We start from the raw sequence: 25,888 nt of genomic DNA on the forward strand, positions 1-25,888 counted from the left end.
AAGGTTTATCTTAATAAAAAGCATAAACATGCATATTTCCATGAAAAGTAAAATGATCATGTTTTAAGGCTGTTTAGATACTTTTACTGGAAAACATGTCAAAATTCATGATTAAGAAAATTATTAACAGTGAGAATTCTGGGTCATCGCAAAATACGTCCCTTTCCTGCACATGTATCTGTCTGATTGCACCTCTGAGTGTGTGTGCGGGAGTTAGTGTGTATTCATCCCTATTGTCTGCAGTAAAAGTCCCTGTGCTGCAGTGTATGGCTGTTTGACGTCAGCAGAAGAAGAAACAAACAGGGAGTGTGGCCTTGCCCTGCCATACAGAACTCACTCCCATTGTAGTCTGCACCCGGCAAGAGCTTAGGAAGGAGACAGGAAACCTGAGTCACAGCTGCAGGACACACACACACACACACACTGTGGAGCTATGCAGTGAATCACATGAGATGACACTGACAGCGATGTGAAAACAACACATAGTATTTAAAAGTACAAAAAGGATAATAAACAATACAGGTTGAAAGACGTATATATGAGTCTGTAATACTGACAGAGTTCGCTTGTCAGCAAACGTTTCATAAGGAAATAGGCTATTTGTGTTTCAAATTAAATTATATTGTATATCATATTGCTTTGATTATGCAAAAAAAAGCTGTACGTGTATTCAACTCTAGAAAAAAGAAGAAGAAAAAACTAGATCTCCTAAAAAAAAGTTAACATTTAACTCCATAAACGTCATTGTTAATATAAATTGGCCAACAAGCTGTCAATCAAATAAATTTCAAAGCAGTACACCTCATTTCCAAAACAACATAAAGGGGTGTGGAAAAACGTGCTTGAAAAGAGACATGCTAAAACCTGTTCATTACGCTAGGAAGACTTGCTAACACATTTATACAAACAATGTGTGAGACTGTTATTATAGTAAAGTGATGTGGCATTTCTAAGGAAGCCTTATACTTCAAATACCTTGGAAAACGCACCACAAATAAATCATAAAAGATTAGAATTTCAAATCTATTTTGCATATTCAAACAGATTCTATCTGAAATGGAGGCAAACTTATCATGTTGACTGCTAGAAAACAGCAGCCTGAATTTTTAATGCAAGCTAACTGGCACAAGGGCCGACTCTCAATAGCCCCATTCACAAAGCGGCCGTTGAGAGAAACATTACGAACAAAAACAGACTCTAAACTATCAGGAAAAGTTCTTGAGCACACTGTACTGTGCAAGCATCCTCTGAGAGTTTTTATAACTTCCCGAGGAGCTCTTTAAAGTGATGTGCTGCATCTTCTCACCTTGTTGGAGGCCATGTCGCTGACAGAGCGGTACGTCTGGATGGTTTCCAGCTGATCCAGACACCAGTCCAGCTCCTCCATGGTCTCCACGGCCAGCTTCTGGTAGGACTCGTCTGGACAGAGACACACAGAAATGGGGGCACCGTGAAAATCCTGCTGCACGGCCACTCGAGCACAGCCCGCCAGACGTTCCTTCATCCTGGGCTCGCACACACACACGCATACGCACACACACTCCCAGACTGTATGAGAGAGTGAGAGTGGGTTCTTCTGAGCGCTAGCTGTGAGAGATTTCCCCCTCTGCTCGCTCCTTCTCATTGGCCCTGTCCTTGTGGCTAGATGATACTGCCTCTTTGGCTTCGTGCCCCTTCCTCTCACTCCCTCCTGGCTCTCTTGGTGCTGCTCTCTCTTTGTGTGCCAGTCTCACTCATGTCTGAGAGTTGGCTGCAGTGGGGTGATACAGCCTTTTGGCTCTGTGCTTCCTCATTTCACTGCCCCATTTGGCATCTCTCTCTCTCTCTCTCTCTCTCGTCCCTTCCCCTTTTTTATAATTTCTGACTCTTGTAGGCTCTGATGTCAATAGAAAGGGAGACAAAGGGGGGTACTCTGCAAAGCTCGCTGTATAAACTTGTACGTAAACACACACACACACACACACACACACACACGCACATACTTTCTTGTTGTGAAAAACACTTTATCTTGCAAAAATGCAATATATTAAAACTGCAAGCACATTTTAAGACACAAATATTCACTGTGTATTCACAGTGATTTCACTGGCAATATAAAATTAAGCTACATCTTGATTTTAGGAGATCATTAGGGTTTCCTAAAGGTGATTTTCTAGATGACATTTTATTAGCATCTTTATTTCAAGCCTTATTAAATTTGATTTCTGTGAATCGGATTCATTTGCATAATTAAAAAATGCTCATTGTGCTTTTGCCCTGCATGGCATTTTTGTATTTTGCATGTGTTTAAAAGTTTTCATAAAACTTACGCTAACGTTTATAAGTCTGGGGTCAGTAGAATTTTATTTTTAAGAAATTAATATTTTTATCCAGCAAGCATTCAATTGATCAAAACTGACATAAACTTTTACAAATCTATTACTAAACTATAACTATTCATCAAAGAATACTAAAAAAGTATAAATAAAGAAATAAATTAAAGTAAAAAATAAGCTGCATAGCTGTTTTCAACATTGATAATAATAAATGTTACTTGAAATGTCACTTGCTGAAAGTTCAGCTTTGTCATCATAAAAATTAATATATATATTTTAAAATATATCAAAATAGAGCTATTACATTTTATTAATATTTCACAATAATACTGTTTTACTGCATTTCTGTTCAAGTAAATGCAGATTTGGTCAACTTCTTTCTAAAACTATAAAAAATTCTTACGGACCCCAAACTTTTGAATGTGTTTGGGAAATATTGCTGTTTGTTGTTATACTGGTGCATATATATATATATATATATATATATATATATATATATAAAATAAAATAAATAATTTTCTCTAAAAAAAAAGAAAGAAATATTCTTCTTTGTATTCCTTTTTTTCATTTTAATTAGATTTTTACAATATTTAGCTTTTTATATTAAATATTTTAAATCTATTTGGAAAAAATACCTGTTAAATATAATGAGATATATTAAAAAAGCTGAAAAGGCTATACTGTTCAACCGAACAACAAAAGAAACAAAAGCAACAAAAAGCACATTTACATACACACAAATGACACACCATCACGTTTTATCATGCGCTTGAATTAATGTCAAGATGTACGTAAACGGGTCTGCATCATTCCTTGCACGCCACAGAAATGTATGAAGCATAGGCGTGAGCTGTGTGTGTGGGTCTTGTTGAAGCATAGATGTGTTTACAGTAGAGGGGAGTTTGGTGAATTGGTGCCCTGTGGCTTTGGGACACAGACGAGCCCTTGTGCGCCTCTGACTTTGCTGTGGTGGGTCTCCTAGTTGCAGAACAACACAGCAGCAGAACTTTAGCAGGGCCCTGTCGAATGACGGCACTTCTCTCTAATCTCCACACGTTCAAAGCCACACAAGCAAATTTGCTCTCTGAACACCAGGAGAAAAAGCTCTTTGGTGTGGGTAAATCTTTTTTTTTTTTTTTTTAAGCATATGGAGAGGTACCTGCAGACTACAACACCAAGGCAAGGTCAAAAAGCTGGAAAGTGGATTTTCTGAACAAGATTTACATTCTCACAAAACTGGACCAAACCAGTTTTATACCTAAACGAGAGCAGCTAAGCATAACCACATTTTTATATTTCTGAAGAAAATGTGAATAGCGCCTGCCCATGAAAAACTGCCATAATGCTAGGGTGCGCGTGTGGGTGCCAGATCACTGGTATGCAATTGCTGAGGTGTTCTGTGTGGTTTGTAGTGCGTTGGTATCCGGTTTCTAGGGTGTTCTGGGTGGTCGCTAGGTGGTTGCTTACTGATCCAAGTCAAGAGACCACCCTCAACAACAACCTAACATTCCCGTCTCTAGATAAGTCTCAGGTCCCAATGTTGAATCCAGTTTTAGCTTTTGATAATATGCACATGAAATACTTGAATTAGCTTAAACAATTTAATCTAAATCAATCTAAACTATTATTGAATTATGTTCAGTAGGAAAACATAATACAAAAGCAGATGTTAATGGATGGATGGACAGATAGATAGATAGATAGATAGATAGATAGATAGATAGATAGATAGATAGATGACGGATGGATGGATGGATTAAGGTTTAGTTAACTTCATTTGTTATTGCAAAGTATAGTTATGGTGAATCATTTAAGTGTTCTTGAAATTTTATTCACATTTCTTCCTCCTTGCATTTCTATCCATACACCACTCTGTAAAGGTGATGTGCATACGCGTCTTGGGTCTGAAATCTGTCATTATGAGGCAAAGCATGTTTGACAGGACCAGTGAGGTGTCTGACCACATGTGCGTAAGAAGGGTTTTTCCCTTTCTCTTCCTTCGAGACCTGCACAACACAGACAGACGCACAAGCGCCGACGGCCCTAGCAGATTTGGAAAAAGGAAGCAATGGTCCAGGAAAGATGCGGACATATGGCCATGCTGCAGTTGCCCACATACCATGAGGTCATCCAATTACAGACAAAAGGAGACAGATTTCAGCTAATAAGCTCCCATTACACATGCGTAAACAAACAAAAATAATGAATAAATGAAATAATGTGCATTAATCATGCAGTTATATTTACCAAAAATATGAATATGTATTCAGCTGGTCAAGTGATCTCAACATGGCAGCCACCGTGACACATCTTATGTAGATTTAAATTGCATTTCTAGGCCTAGATTTGAATGCAGTATTATATTATATTATATTATATTATATTATATTATATTATATTATATTATATTATATTATTATTATATATATTATATTATATTATATTATATTATATTATATTATATTATATTATGTAAATAAGCATAGTTTTCAAATATTTGTAAATGAATTTCCTCTGTGTAAGGTTTTTTGTTTTCTTCAGCTATACAACTTTTAATGATCATTTCTCGGCACAACTATTTGTGTGCGAACATGACTTGCATCACTTAAGGACAAGTGTAGGTGTGGTGTTATAAGAAAACGTATCAGCGTACCGAGAGGTTGGGTTTTGCGGCCACAAACTGTGTTTGCAAATGTGTCATTTGAGGTTACTTCAGATCACAAATATCAAATCATGTTTTCTGGTTGTTTGAAGGTGTTAATGCCATGGCTGTGCACTGTGTATATGTGTGTGAGCTGTCGGATGTGGTGTGTGTGGTAACAGCTGTGTGTCTGTCTTCCTGATGTGCATTGAGAATTAGTTGAGAGCATGTGCTTACATGTGTCATTCTTCCTTTCACCCTCTTTCTCTCATTCCTTCATCTATGCCCCTCCTGAATTCATGCGTAGTGTCTCAACACTTAGTCAGTGGAAGGATAAACTATAGCATTTCCAATAAAGAGGAAGCATGACGAACTGACGTCAGCTCAAATCTCAATGGACCTACTAAGAAAACACTTCCTCTGGTTCTGATTGTAAGAAGAGAGGGAGAAAGAAAAGAAAGAAAAAGTTGGGGAAATTCTGGAAAAGCTTGTTTATAGCCAAAGGACATTGTGAAACAGCGTAACAGATGGGTTTCTCTCTGTGAGAAGAGAAAAACTGATGACTTGTTGAATTTAAGGGAAATAAACAATCTCATTTAAATTGCATCAATTATATACAATTCACATTTTTTTCTTTCTTTTTCTTTCTTTTTTTTTTTAAATGGGATTGGAGACTCTATATCAAAAGATTGACTCCTTACCAAAAGTCAGTACATTAATAATTTCTAATTTCTAATAATTATTTTATTATAATGAATTATAAACCTTTATAAAAGATGTATTGGTAATTTAAAATAGGGAAATACCTGAGAGAAAGAGAAAGAGAGAGAGAGAGAGAGAGAGTTTCATTAGTATTTCATTTTGCTTTCTAAAGATTAGTCAGAAATTATCAGTAATGATGTTATTATGATAATAATGTAATAAGGAGTAATTATGATTTTTTTACTGACAACCATATTTTTAACGGTAAAGGAAAAAAACATACTTCTAAATAAAAAAATAAAATAATAATAAAATAAGCGTTCCTATCTTGTATACTTTTTAAGTATAGTTTGCCTAGTATTTTTCTGTGGAGATTCTCCCATCTTGCTCACTGGTAAAAATTCTCTGTAAAGCTGTTTTAGAAGAATATTTATTGTCATATGTGCTATAAAAATAAATAGGAATTAAATCCAAATCACTTCTCTTTGGGTTTGTGCATATTTTACTTAAAAAAATCTGTCAAATCCTTGAGACCATTGTATTGTAGGTTTATAGAGATGCTCAAGAGCGCCCCCTTTGTGTTCACTGTGCACCCACACTGGTGAGAACCTCACAGTGAAATATTACCCAACAGACTATGCAGCAATGTGTAGGATTGTGAGGGCTGATAGTGCCAGTAATTTCTGACATCAGTTTTTTTTTAACTTCCAAAGAAGCATACAGACAACTCAATATACAGCAAATACAGTAACTTCGTTAGCTTAAGCATGGATAAGAAGAATTGGAGGATCTTTATTTTTTTCAAAGTGAATGTGAAAGACAATTTTGTAATTGAAACCGTACAAAAAAATGATACTGTGCTCATTTATGGTCTAATAACCTCTCTAAACAGTGGAGCATCACAGAACTATGCGGGACATTCCCGTAGTTCATTTTATGGTGGTTTGGTCTCAATATGTCAATTTTCTGAGAAGCACCAAACTGGTTCAAATAGAATGTTTTCCATTAAGCCACTGTTTTGGCTCTGCGGACTTCAACAACAGACACATTGAATAAACGAAGAGTGCTGGAAAAGACCGCAGTGAGACGACCCAACCACATGAATGGGAGTCCTCCGCAGAAGTTGAAATGGGTACTTGTTGAATTGGGCATGTTAGACCACACAAAACATAAGACTTTAAAGCCATATTTTTAAAAGGGAAAATGGCAAAGTACAGCCAATGAACAATAAGTTATTGGGGGCTGAGCATTTTTCATTAAACGGTTAGAATGTGTTTCAAATTCACTTTCAGAATTTCAATGTTTAATTGTTAAAACATTCTTTTTTCCAGTTTGTGATACAAACTTGGCCCCATATCCATGTGTGGGTGTGAGAGAGACAGAGTCCAGGCCAAATCCACCCAAATTAAAAGGCCTATCTATTGAAAAACAGCCCCCTCAGTTCTTCTCTCTCTATCACAGAGCTGTCTGTCAGCCTCTCTAAAACTACTCCAGACATATTCCACACTCATTTACAAGGCTTCAGAATCAAGAACCAGAACTGGGTAAAATAACTGCCAAGAGTGAAATGATAGGATACAGCATGGCACACAAAGAACCAAGCAACAGTGGTCTAAAACTCCTGCCCAGTCTTGATCCAAACCCTTCTCCTCATTCTTCACTTATTTGTTCAGTTATAGTCAAAACCACTCCTTCATCGCAACACACATCTGGCATCTCCAGGCTAAAAAACTCACATTTGCTTAATAAGGCAATGAAAAGCATAGCAGGACTTAAGAAATCAGTTGTAAACACATGTAGAGCAGAAAACAAAAACAGATATCAACAGTAGGTCCATATTTGGAGTTGTAACAATGTTTTTCATGTTTGCAATCAACATTATTGCATTAGTATTGATAGACAGGTATCTGTAAAGTTTTATTATAAAGGTGCAGTCACATTTGGCATTGTTCTGGCTGTGCTTTACACATTGCTACATTATTAACAAAAGACAACAGAGCTTTTTTGCACTTAACTTTAACCCACACAAACAATATTCTGAAAGTGTTTTATTTCCCCATGTACTGAAACATACATATGTTTATGAATCCTTCACAGAATATTGAATTCATAGAAACTGACTAGTTGATTTTATTGTATATATAATCACTAAGCAAAAATGAATAAAACATGTTAACGTTTGATTTGACACCAGTTAAAGACGTGTATGTCTCTTTTTGTGTCAAATGGTTTACAATCCTTTTTAGATATTTTCAATATGTTAATACTTTACATTTCAGTGTCTATCCAAATGCAGCAAACTGTATGTATACTTTATGTACAAACACAGAAACCGAATGAGATCACTCTGTTGACAGTGGCATTTGGAAGTTTCCAGATTTGTTCCATTAAATTCAGAATTGATGAGCAGCATTTCATGAGTCAATAGTCAGTTCAGTGAGGGGACATGGGGTAAGCGACCACACAACATCCAAACTTGTATTCACGAGGTCCTGGGTGGTTAAAGAGAACATACACACAGGGAAGGCTTTGTCCTTTCACCTGGCTTGAACCCTGCCACCAAAGTCTAGAGTATTGACAGACCTCAATAGGGCTGTTGTCAGTAACTCACTGACCCATTCCAACCCCATTACCATAGACTAGGAAGCCAACATAACCCAGTTAATTCTAACTTTTGTCAGATTTGGTTTTTCTTTCACTCTTACCATTACTGGAACAGCCAACGGAGATTATTGAGGGAATCTGGGGTCGGCGGCATGTGATGATGTGCAATGCTAGAAGAAATTCACAATGGATGTTTTAATGGATACCAGCTGGAGTTTTAATGATTTTGGGATCGAAGCCAAATAATGGGTGAAATCTATTTGGAAGTAAACATTATGATGTCCTACCCACAAGGGCAGAGAGTTACTGTCTCATACTGTACTGTATGTGCATATTTGTGACTGTACGTCACTGACACTTTAGTTTTTAGCATTTACAAGCAAAAAATTATGTTTAGAGATGTAGCAAATGTGTTTAAGATTCTTGTACAATTAAAAAAACTCAAATGTTGCCTCTTGGCCACTCTAGTTTGAATCAACCCTGAGGGTAGAACTGCCCTTCAAGGGGGCAAAAATGCCATTCAGAGTTCACCCAACATTTCAATTCACGTGTTACTTCATCTGTGTTCAATAAACAAATCCATATGAATATGAAAGAACTAGGGTGGAATAAAGGGTGGCAGAGGGGAGTTGGGTGGAGACGACTCATTACCAACTAAAAGCTAAAAACTATTTTACAGCATACACTGTAATAAAACAAACCTGCAGCCATCATGCTCACCACTGTTCCATCACTGTAGTTTTTCTTGCCCATTTAAGGAAACAAGATAGACAGGATATGTTAGGTGCACATGAGAGGAAAGATTTCCGATCAACATGTCTAGAGCATTCCAGCTCGTTCACCTGTGATTTCCCATAATGCAACAATGCCATCCAATCATACTGCTGCTAAAGAAAGCTACAAATTTTTTTTAAAGTTTAAGTTTAGCTACTTAAACCAAGGTGTTCTTTTTTTTTTTTTTTTTTACATATACACATATAAAGACATATTTAAAGTAGATTAATATACCAAAAGCATCTTTTAAGATTAGTCGAATTTCTTCATGCTTGACAATTATCTCTTCGTGAAAGTTAAAGTTTCCCAACAACAACAACAACAACAACAACAACAAGGTATATTATACCATTAAGCTGGCAGCAGACAACTTAATAGAGATCATTAAAGGAATAGTTAATCCAAAAATTATAATTTTTTGACACACCATCGGGTTCTTCCAACCCTTTTTCGTCATACACAAAGTGAGATGTTGGGCAGAATGCCAAACTTGTTTTCAAAAGAGAATGGGTAATTAAGAAAATTACACCTTCAGAGCCAAATTGCATTGGTTCAGGCATATCATGGGACCAATCTTCATACACTAAATTTGAAAAGGCATCTGTAAATAAGTTTTGAAAGATATAAAGGATTATTTTCTATAAATGACTCCGGAAGACTGACTCTGGAAGTCTGTTTCAGTCATGTAACTTTTCTGCTCATCTGCCATATTTATGACCATTAGCGGGGCAAAGTAATGGCAGTGAATACCAAAACACAAGAACAGAGATAGCAAGAAAAAACGGGGATCACTGGTTCCATGGCAGTTCTCAGAAAACATTTATAAATGCATATGCCCTACCAAGTCTAACATTCATGGTCACACTTTATTTAAAGGTTGAATTCTTGCCATTAACAAACCATTAACTAAGACTTTTGCCTCCTAATTTGTTGCTTATTAATAGTAAGTAAAGTAGTTGTTAACTTTAGGTATTGGGTAGGATTAGGGATGAAGAATATGGTCATGCACAATATGTGCAATCTGTTAATACCCTGCATGCTTGTAAGCAACTAGTTAATAGTGAGAATTAGTCCCTATTAATCCACAGTCCAATTCCACATACCACCAGACTCTCATCATGGAGCACATATGCAGAGGAACATAAAGATGGACTGTGGATTAAATATATATAAATATCAGTGAATGTTAGATTTGGTAGGGTTTTTACTAACCAGAGATTTGTTAAAAAATTTATATCTGTTCACATATTGTTGCATAAACATGGCAGATGAGTGGAAAAATCATGTGACTAAAACAGATGGAACATTGTGTTGAATAAATCATATATTTATTATATGTATTTTTTGGAGCAATCACCCCTGATTTTGTTGCATGGAAAACATCCTTTGTGTTTCACATCACACATAACACATAACAAAATAACACTGTTTAAATATGGGGGTGAGTAAAATTAATTTTGGTTGAACTAATCCTTTAATTAAAAGTTGTGAGCAGTCAGTCTAGTATAATAGTGTGTTGCCTAATGTGAAGCATTACGTGAACGTTTCTCAAAAGTGAAAAGTATGCACGTGCCAGAATGAATGTTAACAAGCCTCTCTAATTAAATTCTAACCAACAAACCTGTAAGTTCACCTGCATTGGCATAAACAACTTCCAATAAGTTGACTCACACATATTTTTATTTGTGATTTATTTCCTCATTGTCATATTCTGAGAAGGAAATAAAACTTTGAGCCACTGATGTCATTTTTGTCACAGTTCTCTTAAATAACTGGAGACTGTTTTTCCCAGCTGTCCAGAGAAGATTTAAATCTGATTAAAACACCCAAACAAACGCAACTACTCCTAACTCTCTCTCTCTCTTTAGTTCTTTTTGAGCTTATTTGAAGACATGCAGGCCATTTGGCAGGGTTGTTCATTGGGGAAGGGCAGTTTGTCTGCTTTATGGCCGTGCTGACGTCAATGGCATAACTCAAATAGTTAGCAGGGTGCATGCTCCCAGCTTTCAAAAGCTGCACCACAGCTGAGCCAGTGCTAAAACCCGAGACAGACTTTTCTCAGACAACAGTCTCAGCTGACATCTGTTCTTCTCACTGAAAACCACTCATCTTAAAATGTATACATTTGCTAATAGATTCATCAACACTGTTGTCGAGACAAAGCTTGCTCATATATAAAGAAAATAGGTAGTGCTTTGAGTATTTAAGATGCTAATTCCTGACTGGGACTTTACACTTTTTGTTTTGAGATTTGAAAGCATTAGGTCAACAGACTGACAGCAAAAGACATGACTCTTTCTAGCTGACTCCAACACTTGACAGATTTACTGACCCATAATATCTCTGCTTTTCCAGCTATGCCCCTTAATCCCTGTGAGTAAAGATAGCAGTGTTTTCAAGCCATAGACCTCTTGCTCCTATTGGAATGATTAACTCTGCTTGAGCTAGTGGAGACACTAAAGTCAATGAGAATAAGATTCAACAAAGAGCACTGGATTCTTTACAATTACGGCAACAAAATGAAAGGGACATATTGTTAAAGTGACAAAAATGAGAATTGTCATTTTCTGGCAGACTTGAATTCCTGCACCACTGATTTTAACGTATGTTAGGGAGTGTAAAGTCAGTTTTAAAACACTGTTGTACTCACAAACAGACTCTTGCTAACACGGGAATCAGCAGGTCAGAGCTGGTAACAGATGCTGAGGTTCAGCATAATTAAGATATTTTTGATGAAATCCGAGAGCTTTCTGACCCTGCATAGACAGCAACGCAACTACCACGTTCAAGGCCCAGAAAGGTAGCAAGGACATCATTAAAATAGTCCATGTGACATCAGTGGTTCACCCTTAAATTTATGAAGCTACAAGAATACTTTTTGTATGCAAAGAAAACAAAAATAACAACTTTATTCAACAATTTCTTCTCTTCCGGGTCAGTCTCCACTGCCTTTCACACTATTACCACGACACATGCATGTGCATTCCTCTCTTATTTTTGTTTTCTTTGTGCGCAAAAAGTACTGGCAACACTTTACTTAAAGCCTTTATGTATAATGCATTATAAAAAGAAGTTTTAATGCATTAATTATGCCTTGTAATGCATTATACAATCTCATGAATAATTGTAACCACAGTTAATACATTATAACACTTTTCAATTCATTGTTACACTATGCATTTTAAATTTGGTTATAATTATTTGCGACGAGATATAATGTAACACAACGCACATTATAAATAATTATAATGCATTACACCCTATAATAACCCTTTTTAATGATTAATACATAAAGGCTTTAAGTAAAGTGTTACAAAAGTATTCTCGTAGCTTCATAAAATTACAGTTGAACCAATGATATCACATGGACTATTGTCAGTTGTCATTGTTGTCTGTGGGAGGGTCAGAAAGCTCTTGGATTTCATCAAAAATATCTTCATTTGTGGTTCCAAAGTTGAACAAAGGTCTTATTGGTTTGGAATGACATGAGGGTGAGTAATTAAAGACAGAATTTTCATTTTGAGTGAACTATCCCTTTAAGACCTGCAATGTTCTATAAACCAATGTGCTATAAAGGCCGCCAAAATATAGAAAATCCCCGTTTAATGGTCATTGCCAACCCAGTCTCAAGAGAAATAGTAAGTTTGAGTGAATCTGGCTGCTGGGAAAGCTGTGGATTCCGAAATGGCTTAGCAGATAGAATCGCTTTTATCAGGTTATGACAAAAAAAAAAAAAAAAAAAAAAAAAAAAACACACAAGGTGGTGATTTTGTATGAATTTGTAAAAAGTGATTGCACAGAAAACATACAAAGCAAAAATCCACTCCTAAACCTAACTGTCAGTGGGGCAGATTGTACAATGTATATATAAAAAAAATATGAATTCATATGAATTAACCACATATTTGCCAAAACGAAAAATAGTTAGCCATGAGAATGTGTTTGTCATTCCCTAAAAGAAAAGTGCTGGGATCCAACGCTTATCTCTAGCTACTAACACAAACCACAAGAACATTTCATGCAAAATCATATTTGCATACTAGAACATGTGATATCTGTTCACTAGACATTGCATATTTAAAATAGATTTGACTATTTAAATTGTAAATATACAGTACATACATTTACTAAGAAATTATGTAAATGTATTGCACTTGGTGAAGAACATTCCTGAAGTTTCTATAAAAGTATAATAAATTTGATTAGTCAAAAATTGATAGAGAACGGTGAGTTATGTAATATTCCTTGGAGAGAAAAAGGGTTTGTGCTGCCAATGCAATATATCAGCAAAACAGTTTAGGAGCCCTGTGTCTCAACAGACCCACGTTAGTCCTTCAGTATGAGCATCTGAATAATCCAAGGGGATGTCAATGGTGTAGTGTATATAACATTTATATTGGCATTTGAAAACACCTGTCTTTAGACTATAGCACTAGAGGTTTGGTCTTATCGTTCATACCATAATTATTACATAGTGGAACAATGTGAAGTTCAGAGTGAATCCAGCTGCTTTTAACAACCAAAAAAACCAAAATCAAAAAAAATTATAAATGCCATCTCTCTGGATATCAGATGGGCTAAATGGTGCATCAATACATAATGTAGACGTGCCTGACGCACTTTGCGTGTTACAATCCAGCCTCCGATAACTCCAACAATCCCGTTTGTGCAAAAAGACACTCCCCACTGGAGACCAGAGGTGTTTGAAAATATTATTGATGATGTCACGCCGTCTCTAGGGGTCTTGTGTGTATAAACACAGTGAAGGGCAGGGATCTGAAGCCAGTCTGGCACCCAACAGTGGACCAGGGGCTTTGGGAAGAGAGTGTGGCATTCCACACTTTCGCACACAGAATCAACACACACTCTAGACATCAGTCAGGCAGAGGGGCTGTGATGACATGTACACATTTCACACAAACACACTCGCACACATCAGTTAAGTCAGCTAGTGGACAAATACTGAAGACAAATGCAGACATGGTCACGTAGACACATAAGCCACGCACACAAAGGCCCAGGAGAAACGTCTCTAGACTCTACAGCTACATTACAAGGCCCTTACTGGGTAAGGATGTGGTGTACTTAAATATCACTGACCCATCATGGTCTTCCAGCCTCAAAGGCTTCCATTCTGTTGACGTTTTCCCACTTTATTGCCAGACCCTGCCTGTTTGGGTGGGCTGTTTCTAGAGCGGTTGCTATGGCACCCGAGCCTGAGGTAGATGATGAATGGAAATGATTTGACCAGAGGTACCATGTTGTTTTGAAAAAAGAGGTTTCTACTACTGAGTTTGTAGTTCCTCTCCTGGAATGAATATGGCCGAGGAGATTTGGTAGGTTTAATGATTTATACTATTACGTCCAAATGTCACATACACCTTTTCTTTTATTGTATTGTATTGTATTGTTTTGTTTATTTCTAGTCATTTCATTTTTGCACAAAATAAGTTGATTTGTGACCTATACTTAATACAAAATTATTATTATTTTTAGTAATTTCTGTCAAGAAATTTCTTTCTTTTTATTTATTTTTTATTCTCAACATATTAAAATGTTATTTTAAGATTTAAATAACATTCCAGATTATGTCCAGGGACTACAGATGTTTATTAATATGCACTGCCATGCTAATAATAATAATAAATAAATAAATAAATAAAAATCTTCAATTTGATCTCAGATGTTTGGACCCCACGGCATGCCAAGCAATATTGCATGCTCCAACTAAACAAATATCATGCACAAACACATTAGTAATGACGCATATTCTAATGGATGGATCCTGCATCTTTTTTATGGAAATAGGGATGCAAAACAACAGAACTAACCAGGTATGCATGATTTTGCATATCCGTGCAGAACAAACAGGAAGAGTCTGTCTTTCTCCCTGGTCAAAATCATAAAATGTCTTCTTATGGCCTTTCCTGTGGTAAATGAGGAAGTGAGTGGACATACAAAGCTCATTGTTTGGAGCTTTTCATAATCTTCACCTCTCATAAAGACCTTCTTACACCCTGGGTGCTCCTGTCTTCCATCAAGCTGTGAGCTGAACTTTATTCATGTAGCGCTGGCACATCAATGGAGAAAAAAAAAAAGAATTAATAATATACTCTCATAAAATTTCTGTTAATATGGAAGGGAAATCTGAGCTTATGCCTCCAGCTAACAGAGGAATTAGCCAAAACATTTGTGGCCGCTCGGTTTCCAAAGTCCCATTCGAATTCACAATATTTCCACTCATGCGCAAGCTGAACCTGCGGTTTGGTTTTACACGTGAGGCATTACCTCTCGTGCCATTCTGATGCATGACCCCAACAGCCGTGACGATGACACTGACGCAGGATGTCGCTCCCTTGGGTGGACCACTATAAAGACCCCCATTGTGATATCCAGTGAAAACAACCTCCAAAAACAACCATGCCAGAAAATACCAGATGGGGAGTTTGAGTGTTTTGTTGAAGCTAAAGCCGTTAACTCTAAAATCATTAGCCAACAAAACCCCTGCTGAGGAAATAACTTCAGAGGGAATGCTACCCACAACATTTTGATCTGAGATCACATTTCACCCTGTCAATCCTAATCTAAACCATTAAGCCCAAACAAGCAAGCCATTCCTCAAACTCTGACGCAAAATCAGATTAAGATGAGCCACACTCTGATCTTTTCCACTTTATTATAAAAATGCAGAAAATGAAGCTGATTCAGGTTCAGCACGAACAGGTTGCGATTGACGCAAGCATCACGGATCAAAGCTTGAGTTGCGGGTTAAGCTTGGACGTGAGGCATGTGAACAACCTGCACACATATTCAATACTTGAATGAGCACTGAGTCGAGAACTTCAAGGGTTTTCCCAGAAAGCATTCCCAGGGCACTTCTCCCTCAATACATCTGAAGTCTGTTCACACTGACAGTGACCTAGAGTGAGAAAAATTACCAGAAACCATCCCTTTTTATGGGAGTTGCTGATTTTTTTAAAAACATGAAAAAAATAACTACATGAGCATGTCATCAAGCATCAGCTAGATGGAGAAAGGATTGTTACTGTAATAAATACTTTACTGTTCTATAGTGTATTCTGCATTGTGAATGAGCTTTATTTTCACACTGATAATCATTCATCTTGATATTCATTTAGACACACACACACACACACACACACACACACACACACACACACACTCACAGACACAAATAAAATAAAATAATGTTCATGACACGGTGCATTGTGCTCTACTACAATGTACACAGCAACTGGGGGACCTACTACAAAATTATCTAAAACAAGATCACTTTTTACAGAAACAATATTACTCAAAGTAACAATGCAGTCTGAAAATCATCAGACATCAGAAGACATCGGAAAGTGCTTTATTGCCAAGTATGCTTGCATACAAGGAATTTGTTTTAGTGTCACAAGTTTCCAGTACTCAGAGACAACAACAACAACACACAAACAATAAAAATAAGATGAGAATAAAAATACACACATATGTAAATAGATTTTTTTTTAAAGAATAATAAAATATATGAAATAAATTGTAATGTGGGTGCAACTATGAGTAACAGGTTCTGAAATGAAGAATTAAACCTAAATATAGACCTAGACAACCGTTACTCAAAGTGACAGAAAAGAGCATAATGGAAAAAAAAAGAATTTCCCATGGGGGAAAGGAAATAGATAGTTACTGGACATAAGAGTAACTGCTCAGCAAGTCTAGCACAAACAAACACAGAGAGCCTAAAACTGTGCACCCTGACTAGTCCTTTGACTGGAAGTGTCACTATATCTAGCTCATTTAACAGATACTGTAATACAGCAATGGCAGGAAATGATCTCCATGGCAACATTGTTTGGTAGCTCTTTCAGGGTGAATCGCACACTGGTAACATTTCAGATTAAAATTAATTGCACGCTGGCCAAGGTGCCCTTGACCAGAGCTTCCTGGCACCATGTTTGGGTGGATCTGGCTGCTGGGAAAGCCATGGATTCCAAAACAGCCAAACAAACAGAATCACTTTTGTCAGGATATGACAGATAAGAAAAGTTTGAAGTCAAGTAAAGACTTCTTAAATAATTTTCTATTGACAAGCTTGGGTGGACTGTTTGTCCTTTCATAAATAAAAGAGACGTTTAATAACATGCCATTTCATTGCACTCAGATGTTTTAAAGAGCTTATTTTTGACTCAAGTGGGGAAGGTCAGCCAGCTCAAACCCACACTAGGCCAGCTAGCTGATAAGAATGCTGCACTGACCTTCTCTAGGTACTCTGTGAACACATTACAGCTGTCAGTCATGTGGTTTCTTCTACGTGCTGCAGACAGCACTTTTCTGTTGTTACGGTTCATCATCTCTCTAATCTTACAGACATATTTATATTTTACAGAGGTAACAGTAAGCTGACCTTATAACTGTATGCGTGTGAATGCACAGGCCAGCTAGGATGTGATACGGAAACAAACGTGAAGTTCATTAAAGTAAATGTTTTGAGTGATGTCATGAGTGGATGATTAGACGTTGTGTCATGATCTGTCAGATTATCTGATTATTTTTAATGCTAATACACCAGAAAATGTTAAGTCCCACAGATGGCCTTAACTACTATGCACTTACATTGAAATTAATCATTTGGTACAATGCACTTATTGTGTACATACAGCACATGTTTTTACATTGCACATATATTTTTAAATAATTGCATGTAATTACATCTGTAATTAATTTCTAATTTCACTGTTGACCCATTCCTTAAACCTACCCATACCACCAAACCTGTCTCCAACCTTCCCTGTCTCCCACCTCAATAGCAGCAAAAGTGTTTTGCAATACAATATGAACACAATAAGTTTTATCAAAAAGTCCTTGAGCACAAGAACAAACCTAATACATTCCCTTAGTTTGCGAAACAATGATACCCTTCTACTGGTTCTGCCTGAAGTGATGCAACCATCATACATGTACATGTTGATGTTTTCTGTATAGACATACATACGTGCGGAGATGTCAGTCGTGATTTAATCTCACAGAGTAAACTATAGTCAAACAATTACTGCTATTGTATGCTTCTCTGAAACGTATCTCACACAGGCCATAAGATAAACTCCAGGGCTAATCTATCTTCTCTGTAAATACTCTAGATAACATGTCTGCTCTCCTTGGCACAGTCTTACCTGTGACTTTCCTGAGCCCACAAAAACACTGAAAACATTGCCAGAGTACCGGAAATTCTAGTCATCACAACAAATTCCTCATACACCACAAATCATGGATAAATGAACCCTACAAACACATTCAAACCAATGTGGTAAAACTCATTCCGCGGAAGCAAACAGGAATGCACCATATTAATTTTCAACTCTCAGCTCATTGTACTGTATATACAGTGTAACAAACCACAAGGCACCTGATCCAGCAGACATTATGTGTCAACATCAGTGTGTGTTGAAAGAGAAGACAATGGTATTTGTCGGTCTACATCCTATTTTCCCCATTTGGTCATTAAGCCACAGACAAGTTCATCTCACGACCTGTGTGTGCAAGGAATTAACACTCGCACACTGAAAAACACCTCCTGGGTTCCGGAGGATTCCAGCGTTATGGGAAAAACAGGAAAAATCTGCGCTCTCCTTCCTGCCCAATGACCCTGTTTGTATGACACACAGGAGGCAGTTTAGCTGCAGGCAGTAAGTCAGTGGCTTTGTCTCATTGTCTCGGTTATGGTTACATCACTACAGATCTGCATGCATTGGGGTGTTACATTATGAATGGAGATTATTGTCATTGTTTTCTTTTAGATTAGTCCCTCTATCTGCATTTAAAAAACATAAATAAATAAAAAACAGCCTTGTCATTGCAAAAACATAGATACTTTCTCTGTTCCAATATGTAGTGAAATGCCTCGCTACACTCTAACTGGTGAAAAAAAAAAAAAAAATTGTGTTTAAAAGGGCAGTGGGGTTCCTGTAAGTTTTTTTTGTAAGTTTAATTTCTTTTGAAATAAATGCCACGTTTTTACAGCGGCCTGTCATGTATGAGATGAGAGATAAGATACGAGGTGTAAGTGCTAACACGTCTATCTACCGCATGTTTACAAAGAAGCAGCGCAGAGAAATGATAAAACACACTCAACAAGTGTTGAACAGCATCTAACAGTAATAGTAATTTGGTACTTTTTACACAGGAAGCAACTTTGAGCCACAAAAGCCAGACTTGCTATTAATTTCAGTGGAGTTTGACATTAGCATGTTGCTACGCTAAAGGCCCGTTCACACCAAGGACGATAAATATAACAATAACTATAAACTATTGATAGTTTTAGTTCTATGAGAGTAGGGAAGTCCACACCAAAGCGACCAAAGAATGTCATTGTTGGAATCACTTTTAGAGCAATTTTTATCAGCTGATGAACAATAAAAATATTCACAGCACTTTTAGCAAAAAAAAACAAAAAGAAAGAAAGAAAAATAAAAAATAAAGTGCTTGCTATTTTTGTTCACTACTTTTTGGCACTGAATCAAGTTTTTTTTTTTTTTTTTTATGTTGCTTATTGCAATGCATTGCCTTAACTGTTAAAATGACACATTATGCTGCCTTTGAATTTAGCTAAACTAAAAAAGGTGTTTCTGGAGGAAGCATAATTTAGAACAACCTTCACACCGTAAGCACGTTTGATCCCTTAAAATATTGCCTCTGTAGGCAGCGCACTAGATTTTGGAAAAGAGAAAGTGTCTATGCTTTAGCAATGGCAGGGTTGTTTTTCTAAATAGAGATAAAGGGACTAATCTGAAAAGAAAACAATGACAGCAGTCTTTTTTTCTTATCATGCATCACAAAAAAATAAAAATGTGATCGAAAGTAGATTAGGCCTAGAATAATTTACAGTACATTAACACACAGGCACTTGTAATTCTATTGAATACTGTTGTAATATATCTTACATACAGCAGCATACTATATCTGATACATAAAAGCTTTAAGAAGTTATGCAAAACCTGTACAAAAAAAAAAATGTTGTAAACAAATGCATGAATTCTGCATGACAATCGCATTTTTTCAACATAACGAAACTAACAGCTTACTAAGATGTACGTATGATGTTTCACTCAACTGGTTGCACAATAGCAGGCACTTATCAGAGACCGATCAAGCCTGAAGAGCATCAGGAAGTGAATTTCAGTCCACCTGGTCTAAGAGGAAGTCAACAAAGCCGCATGCAAGCTGACTGACGTCAATCACAACCCACCGCACCTGACAGGAACTCCTACTGACTGCATTTCTCATGCTCTTTGCTTCAGTATAATGCCACTTTCCACTTTTCTTCCACATTATGCACTGAAGACCCAGTCCCTTTTGCCGTAAGCCAGACTGCTGTTTGGCCTGATTATTGACGTTACAAGTGTGCTTTACTGAAACAACTCAGTGTTACATGGCGCTGAACTCCTGTGCCCTTTAAAATTTTTCCTCTTAAAACAAGAACATAAACGATACACACACAGACAATATATTATATAATTTCTCTTCCACTCTATTCGATTTTTCCATCTTTCCTAGACACATATTGATTGTGAATGCAGCAGCCTAATTACAACCACCAAACTGTACAGGTCAAATACTAGAAATCTATAGTCTTTGTACAAACTTTTCCATATGCTTTTCAAACAAATTTAGCTTTTTGAAGTTCCTAAGCATGTTTTATTTGGGGGCCTTAGCTATTTTTTATTTTTTACAGATAGTAGAGAGAAGGAAAGGAATTGTTTGAGGAGAGAAAATGTGATCAGGACGCGAGCCAGATTCAAACCTGTGTCTTCCAAGTGAGTGCCGAGGCTCAACGTGCCTGTTACAAATTAGCCCATTTTTTTCTCTACCTCTTAATACTTTTTTTAACACTGCAAAAATTATTTCTATTATTTCTTTATTAGCTTTTTTTTCACAGTACAATGTTATAATTTAGACAAGAGAAAACATCAATGGTATAAGAAAAATTACTTAATTCAAAAACTCAATACAAAAGGCAACATAAGTTTTGTTTCTTACTCTACAGGCAGATATTTGTTATTGTTTTAAGCATAAAGTCACTTAATATTTCAGAAAACAAGACTTGTTGTCATGTGTCATATTACTTCTCAAGTAAATGCATCTTGATTTAAGAATAAGTCTTAGCTTTTGAGTTATGATAATCTGAAACATAAGGTTGTGTTACAAGAATACAGTCAATTACATAATCTTCTAGCTTCTCATTAAAGAAAACCTCCTGAAGATTGCATTTTTATGTAGCCTCTTTCTTCTATTCCTCCTCTAAATGTGAACAATCTCTCTCATATTATCCTTCAGAAATGACCTCACTCCGCCAAGGTTTTCTTGACATTTCTAAGAAAACAGTCTGAGCTGTATAATAGAGGCTCCAGTGAATGGCCTTGTTCTGTTTAGCTAGCATAGATTACAGTTCTTCTGAAATCTCTGTCTGGCGTGTTCTCTGATATCACACTGGGAGTCATCCTCAAGGGCAGAGAGTGAACTATGAGGAATTTTCCCACCCGTTATACTAAGCCTTCTGCTGAGGCAGGCCTGTTTGTCTGTTGCGTTATTGTATTTGGCAGGTGTGCATGCATGTGAGAGACCAACACGTAGCAGCCATGGCCTTTTCCTATAGTCTAACACGTTCTGTGCGACTAGACAAAACAGCCACTAATATGGGCACCATGCTTGAATGTGTGTGTACGTGAGTCTACTAAACATTTCAACACTGCCGGGCCAATCAGCAGAAACTGTGGTAGAGATGAGTGATGATGAGGGATACAAGAGGGCAACAGCGTGGGCAGTCACGGAGCATGACAAGAGGTCTCTCTATCATTAAAAATATACTTAAACAGCACAACATAACATGTTTACAGGCACACACACAAACGCATGATCTTTAAGATGGAGTTATTTTAAAAGCATGGCAAATGCCTTTAATCCAAAGTGTAAGCATGTATAAAAACATCTGTGTAGCTAATAAAAACATCACAATAATAAATTAACATCTCGTGAAGTGAAAAGCTGCATGTTCGAAAGAAAAAGTTTTAACTTAAAACTTTTTTCCAGTCCATAATCCATAAAACTTCCTTCAGTAAAAAAGTCCATTCCAACTTATCCTCCCATAACAAAATTCAGAGACATATTTGTTTAGAACTGTTTTGGATGGTAAACAGTGCTTGATCTGTGCATATTTCTCTCCTGATTCAGATAATACAACTTTTCTCACAGGAAAAAGCAATATTAGGGATAAAAGACTAGTATTTTAGATCACAGCAACAGTTTGAAGTACTGAAGTTACTTGATGGACTGGAAACATGTAGCTTATTTGTGGATTATATTATAAGCTGTTTAAACGCTCATTCTGACGGCACCCATTCACTGCAGAGGATCCATTGGTGAGCAAGTGATGTAATGCTAAATTTCACCAAATCTGTTCCAATACAGAAACAAACTCATCTACATGTTGGATGGCCTGAAGGTAAATTTTCAGCAAATTAAAATTTTGGGGTGACCTAATACTATAAATCAGTTTGCTGTTAATATAATTTGTAATTTAATTTGTATTCTGAAAAATACAAGGATTTTCACTAGTGCTCTAGAACTTTTGGACCTCATTTTTAATAGTTTTTTGCAGTTATAGGTCTTACCAGGTAGGCACACTCTGGTGATGGGGGGCTGATTGGACACAGGGGACCTCCTGCGAGAGGAAATGTTGAAGAATTACTGAAAATCTGGTCGAATAAATACAAACAAACAATTATGACACAAGCAGAAAACCCCTACAATTCAAACACTTCTTTGTGTCATTCCTTTGTGTCATCTCTAACTGTAACAGGATGCATAATGTCAAAGCAAAGAGCAGATTTCCACATTAAAGAAGAATGAAAGAAGCTCTATTCAAGCCTGGCCATTTTGCAATATATTTTTTTCTTAAGTGAATCATGGATTTAATGTGACACTCCTCTATAATACAGACGTATTATTATGATATCACAGGGTGTATCCTCTTTTCCATACATACTTCTGTAGAATTTCCCTGCAAGCTCATCTGAACTGGGTTACCCTTGGACAGACTAGCGAAGAGCCCAACAAAAGCCTCTAACAGTGCGGTATAATTGCCCTGACGTAGATCCATGGTTATTTGAAAGGGCGAAATAGTTCTTCCATGAATAACACCTTTTTCCCTGTTTACCCTCACCACTCAGGTGGAAAAATGGAATTTAGGGGCATGTGGAAATCTTCTCCATAGACAAGTGATTTTTGGCGAGGAATTGAAATCTTGAAAACTGGTGACATGTTAAGTGGAAAATGGCTCTAGTGAAATCCTCAAAACAAATGATTGGGAAGACTGCCCTCTTGTGGTTGGTCTTACAAACAACAGCGTGGAATGTAAAAAAGAAAATAATTCAAATGTCTATATATATATATATATATATATATATATATATATATATATATATATATATGAATAATAATAATTATAACTATTTTTAATAAATTAAGAACACTAATATTACATTTTATGAAGCTTTTTTTTGTATAATTTACATTTTATACAGTAAAGCTTAAAAACAAGTGATGTGAAGCACATATTAATCATTTCATAAAATAAAAGTGTGTTATTTGAGCTTTTATGACTAAAATATCATTTTAGCAACATTAAGAGTACTGTGGTCTGCGCTACTGACATCATCGAGTTTGGTACATGTAAACAGTATTTTGTGGATAGTTATATCATATGCCTCTCTGGTTTCATTACAGATATCATGTGAAAGTGACAAGGTTTAGTAGCTATGTATTGTCAAAGGTGATAAAAGATTGGATTTAACTTTCCACAGGTTAAGCGATTTTATTCTTCAGCCTGGTAAGAGATTCTAAGTCTCATGTAAACATGTATAAAATTTTGTGGTGTAATTTGTAATACATATTTCAATTTTTAACTTGTATTCCAATACAACACCTTGCCCCACAGACAAGTCCATTACTGCATGCACATTATTTATTTATTTTTACCATGGGGCAAGTCAAAAATATTGCAAACATTTCTGTAATCAACAGAATCAACAGAATTATAATTTTTGACCATAGAAACAATCCTTTATAAATCTGCAATTCTTTTAGAATTAAGTTTATTGGAATCGTCTATTTAAGTTTAGATGAAGATACAACTTCTGTTTACAATAATACTCACTTGTTAGATGTGCACTGAACGTTGGTCAAGACAGTAAAGTTGTTTCTGACACTTCGAAGGCTTGCTAGAACCTAGAAAAAGACAAAAACTGTGCGGTAAAACCAAGCGCACGTCCGTTTGAAACGTTATCCTTAAAGAAACATGACACTGATGTGTTTACCTGAGCAAAAGGTGTGACTATCAAGTCATCCCCATGCCTGTAATCAAGTGAGAATACATTAACATCTTAAGCGACTGACACTCAAACAAAGCATACACTATAATTTCAAGTCAACATGAAAACAAAATTGATCCTATTTACTTTTTAAAAAGATGTTCTTGGTCTTATTGTGAATGATTTAATGGCGAATGTTATTCCAAACAAGAAGACTGGCTCTTTTTCTGAAATGACTTACGCCATGCAGACTGCTGGAAATGTAAACAATAACCAAATAGCTATTAATTGTTTTAGCAAACTGGCTACATTTCCGTCCTGCATTTTTTCATGGTAAACATCTAGTTCTTAGTCAGTAATACTACCTCACTCATTAGACTCATTGTCAGATGAGGCTCCTTTCTGTTTCAGGACCCTAAATGCCACCAAAAAAATGGGTTACCAAGAACAATCCAGCACATTCCTCAGATATTTGGCATCTAAGACTCTGGAAAATGCGTTCTTGTATAATTCCAGGCAGTTACTTCCAGAAGGCTTGGGAAATAAGGCCTTGATTGAGATACGTTCTGGCATGCAAATGTCACTGCCGTGAGCAGCAGCGCATAAATCAACTTCACTAATAAGCCCCGTCTACACCTTTAACCCACAGAAATGTTTGGAAATACTAGCGTTGATGAAAAAAAGAGGCATATTAAACAACTTCAAAGTCCTCAGATTACCAGATCCTGGATCCATTCTTCACAGATGCAATGTTTAGGAAAACCCCACAAAATGCCACATTAAAAAAAAAAAAAAAAAAAAAAAAAACTTAAACCAACCCAGGAATGTTTGCTGGTCAGAGTTTATATAAGACAAGACCAGCAAACCATTTCAAAAGGGGTAATTCTAGATTTCAAGTTTTCCTTTCTCTTTGGAGTGTTACAAGCTGATTGTGCATAGATAAGATCCCTGAAGTTGCAAAGACTAAAGTCTTAAAACCAAAGAGATTTTATCAAAGTTAAGACTCTGCCACGCCCCCCTAAAACGCCTCTTTCAAACACGCCCCCACATGTCTACATCACTATGTGGAAATATTTGGATAATGTTCACCTAAAGAAAGAAGGCGTGGTTTCAGAAACCGCAGTTAGTGTTGAAGCAGCCATGTCAGGAAGATGCTGTGTGTTTCTAGGCGAAAGCAAAAGCACTTTATTTGGTCTTCTGAAACTAGATCCATTTAGGAATCTTTTATTATTACTTGCAACAGAATAACAATTTATTTTATGGATGACCATTTCGTGAACCTAGGAGAGGAGGTAATTCTGACTTTGCTACGACAATCTGGCGGTTCTGAATCAGCTACTTTAAGTATGTTTTGTTATTAGTTTAAGTATTTGCTATCGACTGATCAAATGAGGAGTTTTGTGCGTTGTGTGTATATGTGTGTTCGGCCAATCACAATGCACTAGGTCAGTTGGCCAATCAGAGCAGACTGCTCTTGTCAGAAGGAG

General features: G+C 36.5%; 1 protein-coding gene across 5 annotated transcripts in view; it reads right to left on the reverse strand.

The window, feature by feature from the left end:
- LOC109063240 (cAMP-specific 3',5'-cyclic phosphodiesterase 4B-like) overlaps nucleotides 1–25,888 on the reverse strand; it is a 164,814-nt gene that overhangs the window by 12,953 nt on the left and 125,973 nt on the right. For all 5 annotated transcript variants that reach the window (XM_042725961.1, XM_042725962.1, XM_042725963.1 and 2 more), the window contains 4 exons: nucleotides 24,408–24,444; nucleotides 24,248–24,318; nucleotides 22,704–22,753; nucleotides 1,307–1,419 (listed from right to left, as the gene is read on the reverse strand). In XM_042725961.1, the coding sequence (XP_042581895.1) occupies nucleotides 1,307–1,419; nucleotides 22,704–22,753; nucleotides 24,248–24,318; nucleotides 24,408–24,444 (271 nt within the window). The remainder of the gene's footprint in view (nucleotides 1–1,306; nucleotides 1,420–22,703; nucleotides 22,754–24,247; nucleotides 24,319–24,407; nucleotides 24,445–25,888) is intronic.

Source organism: Cyprinus carpio, chromosome B6, assembly GCF_018340385.1.
Source record: "Cyprinus carpio isolate SPL01 chromosome B6, ASM1834038v1, whole genome shotgun sequence".
NCBI classification, from domain to species: domain Eukaryota; kingdom Metazoa; phylum Chordata; class Actinopteri; order Cypriniformes; family Cyprinidae; genus Cyprinus; species Cyprinus carpio.